General features: G+C 34.6%; 1 protein-coding gene across 2 annotated transcripts in view; it reads left to right on the forward strand.

Annotated features, from left to right (window-relative positions):
- Window positions 1-253: 253 nt before the first annotated feature.
- LOC123674086 (homeobox protein caupolican) overlaps window positions 254-13,367 on the forward strand; it is a 50,448-nt gene continuing 37,334 nt past the window's right edge. Inside the window, exon 1 of one of the 2 annotated variants that reach the window (XM_045608952.1) lies at window positions 254-1,123. In XM_045608952.1, the coding sequence (XP_045464908.1) occupies window positions 1,085-1,123 (39 nt within the window). In that variant the 5' untranslated portion in view covers window positions 254-1,084. Of the gene's footprint in view, window positions 1,124-9,349; window positions 9,493-13,367 lie in introns of those variants that run through there. The other variant, XM_045608953.1, reaches the window with a different exon arrangement.

Raw genomic sequence — 13,367 nt, forward strand, 5'->3', positions numbered from 1 at the left:
GGTATTTTCGCGAAAACTGGAATCCAGAGAATCCAGAGAATGAATTCTAAAATCGGAATTATTTGTAGGTACCCTGGACGAGCGCAAGGGGTATCGCAGCAATATGCCCCATTACGGACAGGTAACTCCTTGCAAGACACCGATCACACCGATCAAGATGAAGTTCTGGGGGGGATCTGCAGAACGAGGGGAATTATCAAGACAGAAAAATGACAAGCAGAAGCAAAAGAGCGGAGATGTAGAGCCGAGGCGAGAACACGAGACTCGGTTAGACACGACGAGCGATGAAAGAGCCCGATGTCAGCGCTCAGCTACACGCGGTCGATCCATCATGCGATCCGTATTGGGCGAGACGTGTAGGCGGGGCGGGGCGTAACCGGGACGGATTGAAGAGCGCTCGCTGGGCCCGGCCCGTAGAGGGGAAAAATGCACGGCGGGAGGGGCACGGAAAAAGAAGTAGGGCGCGATTTTTAGTGGTGGAACGGCGGAGGGGAGGCTGCAAAAATGTATCTCAGAAAGAGAGCGGTAAAGAGAGCGTTATATCGGCTGGCGCGGTCCCCCGAGGAAAGCCAGACCTAACACTTGCCCCGCCACCATCCGCTTGTACTTTTTTCCTGCGGAATAGCCGCGAATACTACTGCGCTTGTGTGTTGTGATCGCGCGACAATTTGTCGCCGTTAAAAGAATTCCGTGACATCAGTTAGTAGTCGCGTTCTGTAGTCGGTGGCAAAAACAGGACCCGTCGCATGAATCGTTCTGACCGCAGATCGGCCCCCTCCCCTGGCCCCACTCCGCTCCACCCACCGGGCCGACTGGCAAAAATCCTACCGACAGAAAGAAAGAGGCACACGACCATCGCCGATGCAATTATCACCTGCTTGTGAACTACGTTTTACATTACTGCCGATTTTCGAACTTTGCGTGCTACCGTGCTTACGTGTGCTACCATCGATCTGTGAACTGAATACGCGTCTGTGACTGTGCGTTTGTGTTATTGTGTATCCAAGATATAAAACACTTCCTCTGTGCGATGCTTCCAGCCGAGGGCTTTTGAGGAGAGCTGTGTGTCCCGTGTGGGACAACCATGTCCCAGTTTGGCTTTCGTGCATCACCGAATACTCAGGTACGAGCTAGATTTTGGCTCTCTAATTAGTATCAAGGGCCTTGCGCATCGCTGCTTGGCTCTGGCGCCCAAGATATTCCGGTTGTGTTGACATTTCTGAGACTGCCTCATTTTGGCAAGGAAGCAATGTGGTGCAATTCGTTGTAGCGGTTACTTTCACATTGAAAAAACGTTTTTTGGTATGCTATTCTTCCTCAGAAGAGCTTTTATTTCATAAAATGTCTTGAAGAAAAAGTAATACCGGTAGCATTTTGCTCATCAAAATATTATCACATGAATTCCAATATAACAAATTGAAGTAGTGGAAATTTTAAGTTTGTTCTTTATCCATGTAGTCTGAAATTCTAGTACCAAGACAAAAAGAATATTAGAATAACTAGGTACCTACCTAACTATCTAAAGATACATTAACAACATTCATGAATAGAAACGAAATCCTTCTCTTAATGGATTTAGTTAGGTACATTTATGTTAAAAAAGGGTTATAAAATTTGCATCTTCTCTACTTCATTGAATTGAAGATCTATTAAAGTTACCTATATACCTACCTAGTTCTTGAACTAGTTTGTTTTGGTCTTATCATCGCACATCGCAAAACAGCGAGTGAAATAGAAATCAATTAAATTTAAGTATCTTATTCTTAAAAAATGTTTACAACTCAATTCTATACTAAATATTAGCTCTGTCTGTGGAAGAAAATAGTAACAAAGACTGATATAATATGTGCTCACGCTGAAAAAATTTCATTCATCAACCTTATTTCATTAGATGGGTATTATATATTTTTCATATAATGAAGAAGGTTGCTTTTTGAATCTTTATTCATTAAAATCACGATTCTGAATTTTATGTTGAGTGTTCGTTAAATATTCATTGGATAGAAGAGACCTTTTTTCATTAGATGTAGGTATAAAGTCGTACATTACCTGCTTAGACGATTTCCATGAACAGTAATACATTATTTATACAAAGTACAATCGATAGAATAATGAAGCGAACATTGTAATATTGAACATTTCATTGGTTCAATGGAAATTGTTTCTTGATACAAACAATAAATTCATCAATATGATAAATTTTCCATCGCATGAATGTTTCTGTTCAGCGGTTGAAAAATTATGACTCAATTCTTAAATACAATGAACATTTTCCTTGATTTATGTACACTTTTGGGTCAGTGTAGTTTTTGAATGCTAAATGCTATCGAATGCTATTGAACTTTATCCTGTTCTTCACTCTAAATTGTGATCCTACTCCTTTCAAACTTTGGAATTTGCTTTCAAGATACTTAAAAGGCTTACCAACTTAGGTATATTGGCAATAAATTATATCCCTGCTAGATCAGAATTTGATGGAAAATCTAAGTGTTTAATAAATTGGCAAAAATGAATGCACACTATGATTCCTACCAAAAGTCCAGAAACAAATAACACAATCTGACTAATATAAAGCAAATTATATATCTCTTTTGTAATAATACAAAATTAATTGATTGGATACCTAATAGGTATTTTCTAATATATAAGATTTTTATTTTTTTCGTATGCGCAAAATTAATGTCAGGATCGCAGTATTATTTTCTTATAAAAATAGATTATAGATACATTTCATGGAGATGAATCTTGGATTTATTGAGCCAGAAACTCATTTTCATTCATATTTCAGAAATTATAGAATCATGCTAGTCATGATTAGGTTTTTCCGTTTGTTGGTTTGCTCTGTAAATTATTCTTGAAATCTTCCTCAATTCCGCTACATCATTAATTATAACAGCGTTATGATTACAGGAAGTGACAGTCACTTAGCAACATTTTCTATTGGTTTAAGGCTTGGCCGATAAGATTGTCAAACATCAATGAAACATCGGTAATCTAATTATCTGATATGTAATTATAAAACATACTTTACTCGTTAACATAATGGGCAATAAGACCACCATAGAGTTTCACCATTTTCACATTCCATTATTAAGAAAGCTGGTTAAGATTTTAATCTGCACCAATTTAAAGCCGAATCTGTTGATCACACTGAATTCTTCATTTTATGATTTGGTATTTGGTATATTGGAATTTCGAAAACAAAACGTTCAGGTATCTGTCATGTATCTATGAATTTCTTGTATGATCACAAATCAGAGACATAATCCGTCTAGGATTCTGTAATACTATTCTACAACAAGTTGCAGAATGCGCACCTATTCCAACACGAATGTAAAAATGTAAAAGAGTGATGGAATTGCCTTCTGCAAAGAGCATTAGACGATATTTCCTCTATTTCAGTCAAGTTTTGTGAAATATTGTCGAAATTCATTGAAAAATTCCGAGTATAGGTACATCCTAGTGACTTTTGTATTGTATCCTGGCAGTTGGTGTGACTATCACGAAAATTGACAGATTACGGAATTTGAATTTGAATCGTACGTTCAGAATTTTGAAATAATTTATAATTATGCATTAAATTCGTGAATTCCGTCTCACGAAATCGATTTAACAACACCAGAATTAATAGAAATTGTGAATATAGTTACAAATCATTTCACTATATCCAAATTATATTATATTGACAATTGAGGTGTGTTGAAATTTGATAGGATCGGAAGTCAGTGTAGACAACCACAAAACGAAAAATATAACTGAAAACAATGCTGTAATGAGTTCATTACAGCACTGTTTTTTCCAGATTTTGTAATTGTTAATTTCAATAACGAAAAAAATAAATATATACACAACTCGATACCCAATATTTTCGTAGCCGAAAAACCGACAGAGTAGAGATTTTGAGTTTCGATATGGAATAACAACACCAAGCTTTGTATGAAATTTCAAGCTGGTCACATCATCAGAACCATACAAAATTTAGGAAGAAAATTGTTGAGGAAATATCCAATATTTCTGTGAGGTAGATTCGATCAGGTTGAGATTTAGCCTGTATATATTATAAAATAACTATTAAAAGCTTCATGCGAAATTTCACGTTGATAGCTTCTTCAGAACCATAGAAAATTCAAACATAGATGGCGCTCGTCCAACTGTCACTACACCAATGCCTCATCCGTCAAAAAACACGTAGAATACGTTCGAAAGTCGAGGGAACTGAAGAAGTGCCACAAAAGATCCTAGCTGGCAATTCATTCGAGACCAGAAACGTGGAAAAAGTAATAGACGGTTCACAACGCAGCAACTTCGATCTTAGTCGTAACATTAGCATTGTGCAGACGGTACAAAAAACGTCAGAATGCCAGCTAAATGCTTCCTGGATTATTCATTTCACCGGATACACCTCGTGTAATGTCTATGGGGAATCGTTAACTTCTTAATGACGAATGTGGAGTGATTAGTATCTCGCGACTCTTGACGATGTCTCGAACTGGATTTATGCGTTTTTGCCCCCCCTCTGCAGGAAATCCATATGTAGATATTCCTGCGAAATACTGACGTTTCCCACTCTTTGACAGTTGACAGGAACTTGTCATATAATGCTCGATGGTCGTGGTGACACTTGAAAGGTAGACGGAGATTCTGTGGTTAGAATTTCATTGAAATAAAGGGTTCTTCAGTTTATCACAGAAGTAGATCGAAATTTTAATGATGAGTGTCAGATAAACTGAATTGAAAAATAACAATTATTCCTCTACCATGTACAAATTGCCTCAATTCACATTTTTAATGTAGTAGGTTTCAAGTGGTATTCTTCAGTAAAAAGAACTTTTTACATAAAATGTTTTATTTGATAGGTATACCTACCTATGTACTCAATAGTTGTCCAAAATGTTACCAGTTCCAATTATAATTTGTGATTAAACCTAACTTAACCAAATCTTTTCTATACAACATTGATCAGAAAATCGTGGGATCAAATTTGAACTAACAGAAATCTGAATTAAAAATTATACAAGTTAATTGAGTCAACTTGATGAAGGTTATTTACTATGAATATCAAAAGATTCACAACATTGTGTCCTTTTCTCTTCACAATATACCTTTATGATATATTCTTTTTTTTTTGTCTCGGAATATAATTCCAATTCGAAAAATTAGAAAATATTAATAACCAACTAACCTTTAGGTTGGTCATTCTTCGAATTGGAATAGTATTCCAAGACAAAAAAAACGGATATATCATAAAGATATTTTATAATGTAAAGGGACAAGGATACAATGTTGTAAATTTTTTGATATTCATATTGAATTAAAAATGTTTCTGAATGATATTTATTCGTCAAATGAAATAAATTTGTTATTTTTCTCAATTCTTGCTGGAACCAAAATCTGAATTTCTTGATGCTTTAGAAATTCAATTAGTTCATAGCATTTGAAGTAATGATGACATAAAAAATACGCTCTTCTTTTGTTATTGTCCGCATGTCCGCAATTGTATCATCTCTATTCTTTTTTGATTAACAAAAGTTTTATACTTGTTATATAAGTTTTTCTCTATTTCAGTATCGTAATGAGTTCATTACAGTACTAAAAACAGTGCATCGTTTTCAGTTATATTTTTCGTTTTGTGGTTGTCTATACTGACTTCCAATCCTATCAAATTTCAACAAACGTCAATATAATATAATTTGGATATAGTGAAATGATTTGCAACATTTTTCGCAATTCCTCTTAATTCTGGTGGTGTTAAATCGATTTCGTCAGACATAATCCACGAATTCAATGCGTAATTGTAAATTATTTTAAAATTCGGAACGTACGATTCATATTCAAATTCCGTAATCTGTCAATTTTCGTAACAGTCACACCAACTGATTCAATACAAAAGTCACTAGGATATATAATCTGAATTCTTCAATGTATTTCGACAATATTCCACAAAACTTGACTGAAATAGAGAAAATATCGTCTAATACTCGTTGCAGAAGGCAATTCCAACACTCATGCGTTCGAAAACTCGCTTCTTCGTAGCTCGTTTTCGAATTTCGCATTCTTGTTGGAATAGGAGCTCATTCTGCAACTTGTTTTAGAATATACTATTATTACCAAAAAATGGATATTAACAATTTTGGCATTACATTGTGTAACAGTGCAGTTTCGGACTTATTTCAACTTCTTCATCTTCATATACTAAAGGTTCTACAAATGCTTTTCTTTTATAGTTCTCTTCATTCTGAACAAATTGAAAGATCCATCACCGAGTACTTTGCACGTTTTAAATTGATGTGTTTATGGCCATAATTTGGTCTATTCAATCATGAGAGGTCTTACTATAACACCAAAACCATGATACGTCCAATAAACCAGCAAAAGAATAATGTCTTCATCTACTTAATGATCTGTTACTTCAATACCCATTGTACCACCTTGTAAACCCAATCATCGTCTAAACCCACACCATAAATCAAAAATCACCACGCTGTCAGCCCATCAACCAGAAGGTGTCATAATTATAGGCCTCAGGCCCTCGGCTAACCTCTAATTTGTGGGCGTTACGGCAAAGAGGACGGTATAGAAGTTCCCCAGTTCGTCACAGTTCCCTTCATTCATATTTCCCGCAGATCAAACACGGGTTTACACCTACAAAACTCCAAGATAAGATATTCCTCTTTGAGCCGACTGTTTGAACAGGCACTCTTCAAAACGATATGCCGTATCAGGGCGGTTCCTTTGAAGTTTCTGAAGAGTAAACAACGGAGTTGACTGAGCGTTCTCTTATTACGTTCTGTTCTGCTGAGTTTTTGTTTCGGGAATTATTTGGATAGAGTGGATTTGTTGAATAAACTAAAAATGTTCGCTCGGAGATGGTTTTTTTTGTTGATGGCCGTGAAGCTTTTGTAGAAATAATGCTGATGTAGTGGATATTTGTCGATATTGAATTTTTTTATTCAAGCTGGAAAGCGATTGTATATTTTTGACAATCTAGGTACTGATCAAATTAAAATATTGCTCATTTACACTAAAAATGCGGGGTTTTTGTTCTATTGTGATTGAAGAATTAGATTAAGCCTCTGCTATACTATTAAGTTTAGTTGCAAGACGATTACAATAGATGAAGGCTGTAACAAATGGGAAACTTCCACATAGGCATTTCTGGCAACAGTTTAGAAAAAAGAAGTCAGTATTTCAGAACCGTGAAGATCAATGATAATATTATGCTATATGGAGTGTTATATGAAAATATCAGCAGATGATATACATTAACATTTATATTAAAACACAATATTAACTATTATTCTTTGGCAGTTGCTTTCAGTTTTAATAAACCATCATCAGGCTTACTCCATTTGAAATCATTTCAAATTCTTCAGTTATTTCAGTAAACTCTAATTCATAATCTCCGAACAATTTCAAATAACAGTAATACATTATTTATACAAAGTACAACCGATCAAACAAAGAACCGAACATTGTAATAATGAAGATTTCATTGTTTTATTGAAATTGGTTCCTTGATACAATGAACAAAATTCATCGATATGATGAATGACTTTTCATTGTATTCATGTTTCTCTTCCACGGTTGATAATGATGACTGAATTCATCAATATAACGAACTTTTTCATTGAATTCATGTACATTTGGTTTACAGTAGTTTTTGAATAGTAATGACGGGTTTCATAAAAGTTTGATCGACCGATCAACTCTCTGATCGGTCAATCTTGTTGACTCTATGGTCAAGTGTCAAAAATCAACTGAAATTGAACATATACATTATTTGATCGAGCAAATCACCACGGTAAATGTTTTTTCTATTTCAGTATCTTAATGAATTCATTACAGTACTAAAAACAGAGCTGTAATGAACTCATTACAGTATTGTTTTCAGTTATATTTTTCGTTTTGTGGTTGTCTACACTGACTTCCGATCCCTATCAAATTTCAATACACGTCAATAGTGAAATGATTTGCAACATTATTCGAAATTTCTCTTAATTTCGGTGGTGTTGAATCGATTTCGTCAGACATAATTCATGAATTTAATGAAAAATTGTACATTATTTCGAAATTCGAAACGTACGATTCAAATTCGAATTCCTTTATCTGTCAATTTTCGTAACAGTCACACCAACTGCCAAGATAGAATACAAAAGTCACTAAGAAGTTTAATCTGAATTTTTAATTGAATTTCGACAAAATTCCACAAAACTTGACTGAAATAGAGAATATATCGTTTAATACTCGTTGTAGAAGGCAATTCCAACACTCATGCGTTCGAAAACTCGCTCCTTCGTAGTTCGTTTGCGAATTTCGCATTCGTGTTGGAATAGGAGCTCATTCTGCAACTTGTTTTAGAATATACTATTAATACCAAAAATTGGATATTAACAATTTTGGCATTACATTGTGCAACAGTGCAGTTTTGAGTTATTTCAACTTCTTCATCTTCATATACTAGAGGTTCTACAAATTCTTGTCATTTATAGTTCTCTTCATTCTGAACAAATTGAAAGATCCATCATTTGTTTTAGAATATACTATTATGAAACCCACTATAAATCTATCTATCTTTGAATACTTAATTTTGTTTTTCGCTTCTTCGCTCTGAAAATATGATCCAACTCTATTCAATTCTATTGCTTTCCAGGTGTTTGAAAAAATTACCTACTTACATTGGCAACAAATCAAATTCTTGCTAGATTAGATCTCGATTCAAAAGTCCAAGTGTTTAATAAATTGACAAAAATGAATGCACATACGATTCTTACCTGAAAGGTAGGGAGAATCTGATAAATATAAAGCAAAATGAAATTTGAACAATACAAAATTGATGATTGGATATCATTTTCTTATACACACACTGAATTTTATCTATGAATTTATGAACCTACATGTCTTTTAGTTCAGTGTCTATATCATGGAACGGTGCCGTCTCAGCAGAACTGCTGGAGCAACATAATCAACGAAATCTGCCATCAGGTGAATAACGCAATTCTGTGACACATCAGATGACAGTTCCACGACTCCGTGTTTCCAGACCACGGTCTCACAGGATACCATATGGCGTCTCTTGCAACCTAACGGTTGTTCCTCAACCATTCCAATAAATTGATTGATATTATTTTTTACCTCCAATTGTCATTGTCATGGGACATAGCAGGCGCATTATTAAGAATCCGGCCTGAAGGCAGTCTCAGTCTCGCAAAACATGGTCCGCATTGTGGAGTTCATAAATATTAAAGTCAATAAGCAGGAATTTTCGTGCTTAATTAATGATAACGAGAATTTTATACGAGTTGGCTGGTTCTTGGAGAGCGCATCTACGTGATATGACGGTAGTGATGACTTGTCTGTTTCTTAGTGCTGACATGGATGTTACATTAATTGCCAGTGTTTTTTCGGACGTTCTGTGAATGGCAGGACGGCTCCAGTGGCGTACGTCGGACGGGAGATTGATTCGATATATTTCTGGTCGATATGGTGGACAAGGTACTGGATTTTCGTTTTAGACATCTCTAATGTCACTATTTCGATGAATCAGTTAGTTTTCTTCGGCCAAAACTTTTTTGTTGTACAGGGTGTACCTAATTCGATGCTCACTGAAAACATCTCGAGAACTATAAGACTTAGAGCTAAAATCTTCAAGGACCCTCGACCTTTTTTTGCAAAATAATAGGATATTAGGAGTCAGATTGTAAAAATTTTGCTTCGTTCTCGAGTTACAGGGTGTTCCTGAAAAGTGACTGTTTCAAATAATTCGCTATATTTTAATTTCTGTTCGAGATATTCACATTTTTGAAAAACCGGTAACGGTAAGCTTTTCAACAAATCTGCGGCTAAAGAACTGTTGGAGAATATCGAGTGCCCCATTTAAAAAAGTACTTCTTCTCCTCTATATCTCTTATATGGTAATTCATTTTTATGATCTGTTTGGGTATAGTATAAATCATAAAAAATACTGATAAAAACGTTTTAGAATTTTTGGAATATCTTGAATTTAAACCAAGAGATACCTAGAAAATATTTGAAACAGAATTTTTTCAGAAACGTCCAGTAACTCAAGAACGATTCAAAATATCTTTGATCTGCTTTCTGATATCATATTATTTCGAAAATAGAGATCGGGGGTACTTGAAAGATTTTTTCTCCGAGTATTCGAGTAGTTCTCGAGATGCTTTCAGTGAGCATCGAATTTGGGACATCCTGTACTCGATCTTACATCGTTCTATTTATTGAAATCTATGGTCTAAGTTCATTATCATTGAATTATAGAGGTTCCTTTAAAATCTTGCCATGAGAAATGAACAACATTGAACTGGTTTCAAGGATCATTTCCCCTATTGTAAAGTTGGCCAATCTGAAGCCACCATTCTGCGAATAAATTTCGTTTGTATGAAAGAAAAAGTGCAAGACCTGTTTTATCGTTGTTAAGTTTTTGTTTGCCCTTCGCGCTGGTTTTCATTCTGTCATATTTCAGTTAGATATTCTCATCATTTTTCTCATTCTCATCAATTTCATTATATTAATGAAAAAGTTGATTTTACCAATGAATCAAGTTGATGATTGGCAGTCTTCAATAAAATGAATGCATGCATTCGTGATATTCAGCATATAATCTACTCGTATATCATGTATGGTCAATTCACTCAAATATTAAACTATCTACATTGAATTTTGCGTTTCTGAGCGCTCGTTTTCCGATCAGAAATGTCTTGTAGATACTCCATCAGAACCGAAGCAGAATATCAAAAAAAAATTTTGTTTCAAACAAAAGTCTTATTTAGATGAAGTAATCGTAAATAACATCATAGCACATCACATGACATTAATATGTAAAAACAGTTTTTTGATTTTAAACTAACTAGCGGTCAGAATTTCCTGATTCCAAGTAAGAGCAATTCGCAGTATTCACACAGTTGACTCAATTTTTTTTTTCGAACGGCACCCGAACATTTCATTCTTCCATTATAAAATCGCCAACGAGAATAAAGCAAAACCATGTAAAAACAAGACCGGACTACATCACAAAAATACAATCAGCTTTATATGGGCACTCGGTAAAAGCATCAAAAAAGCCGAGGCAACCCTTATCAATAAAAAATGCCTCATATTTTCGGATAGACTGGTTATAAAATCGCAGTTTAATCCATCAGAGTCGATCATGGCCTACTGCCGTATAATCTGTCTATAAATCATCTCTGTTGAAACTGGTTTGCTAGTAGTCATTCGAATGGACCTACCATTCAGATGAAATAACTCGAGGATACATTGTTTCAGTTGATTATTGTCAATGATCAGAATTGTGAACTGTACTTTGGACCGTGCACAGCGAAATTTGAACAAAAAAGACTTTCAAAATTGAGAAATAACAAGCTATCGAATTAGAAACACTTATATCCCTAAAAAAATTGTAGAATAATAAAATTGGACTTCTGTTAATATAATCATACAACATCATGTACACCACTTTAAAAATAGAAAATAATTATAAAAAAATATGTTAAAGTTGATGCACATCTAATTGGAAGACATGGCGAGCTGATGACGTGCAGATTTCAAGTTCAATATGCAATAACATTATTAATATGTATAAAACAATGATGAGTCAAAATTAAAATTTCAGGAACGTATTGTGTTGACATCCGATAATCATGTTTAGTTGTCTGTTTCTCCTGAGTAGTTATTATTGAATTCTGACGTATATTGCCTTTTGTTGCTTATCGAATAGACAACATTTTCACATAATATGATAAAAAGTTTGCTATACTCCCTGAAGGAAAGAATAATTCACAAGCATAGGTATGTTGATGATGAATCTAAACGGCTTATTTTCTTCTTTACGGGTTGGCAAAGTTTACATATTTCTTCTTTTTGGTCTTGGTGTGACTTTGTTGCCCTTTTTATGTTATTTTATTTTATATATTTTAATGATGTAGTAGTAATGATAATGTAGGATAAAGAAGATTGTTTCATATTGTGGTTTCTAGCTTCGACGAAGTCCGGAAATGAAGGTTCTTTACAGAATTCTTATTTCCTTTCCTCTAGCCACTAATCTACACTATAAATACACACCTAAATATTTTTCGGAGTTATGAAATTGAACATTACTTCAATTTTGAGTAATCTATATTACATTATTCTGGCGAACGTTAAATCATGTAACTTTATTGACAAACGGTGAACAATTTCTTAGCCTAATCCAAACACATTTACATGTTGTGTATAGGCTTAGTTGCAATCTTATTCTAAACACATTTTTATTATAATTTTTCTCGTAGGACATTTATTTTAAGCTAATGAGTTCGGCTATCGCATGTTGAGATCTTGCCATCCCATTGTGAGGTATGACTTCTATCCAAAAGTTACATAAACATTTCTATGTTATATTCTCATTAAAGAATATTTCACGAGGAATTTTCAAAACACATTTAATTTACATTGTTTCCAACTGATTAGCATAATTTATAGCTTCCTCAAGTTAAGAAAGCATAAATAATAACTATTTTAGGATGAATTATTCACAAAGAATTGGGCGTTCGGAATTTGGTTATGGTGGGGGAACTGGCCTTTCTTCAGACAATTAATATTTCCGATATTCCGAACAATGCGATACCTAAAAAAATAATGAACGTATACGGAGGTGCGTTGGGAAACAGTCTAATTAAAATTTATCCAAATTTCCATTTTTCATTTTCTAATGAACGTTGTTTCGTCCTACGAGGGCCGCCGTGCCATTTTGTGGTCGATTTAACACTGTAATGACTTCTGTAATGATCATTTGGGACGTGAAAAATTAATGAATTGATAACAGTCGATGAGTTTCACAGGCGTAACACATTTTCAAGGCGTTCTATAATTAACAGAAGGTGTAACAATGGCTTCGATTCTTTTGAGGCTGTGAACCACGCCTAATCGTCTGTTAATGTATGTTCAGTGATACATGGTGGTCCTATTAATGCCAGAAGTAGAAACTGCAAAATGGTCCACGCATTCACAATTCAGTAAGTTACATTTCAATCAATAAGTTTCACAAATTTCTTGAAAATTCGACTCGATGTGTCAACATATAGAGAGTGATACTTTTCTGCAGAAAGATTCATCTTTGCTTTCGAAATAGGTTACTACCTAGGCAATCACTTCTTCATTAGAGGCTATTAGATACCAGTTTCTTTTCCTGAAGAATTCTTCTGACGTCTGCAAAAACCAAGTTATCATTGGGGGGCCAGATCTGGAAATTGAGCAGTTGGAGGCACAATTTGTTCAATTGACCTTGGTTTTCATTGATTTGTAACAAGGAGTATTGTCTGCTCGATTGTCTGGGTGTAAGAGAATTGTGCTTATTCAAAGCTGAGTACGTTTTTTTT

This window comes from Harmonia axyridis, chromosome 2 (genome assembly GCF_914767665.1).
Source record: "Harmonia axyridis chromosome 2, icHarAxyr1.1, whole genome shotgun sequence".
NCBI lineage: Eukaryota > Metazoa > Arthropoda > Insecta > Coleoptera > Coccinellidae > Harmonia > Harmonia axyridis.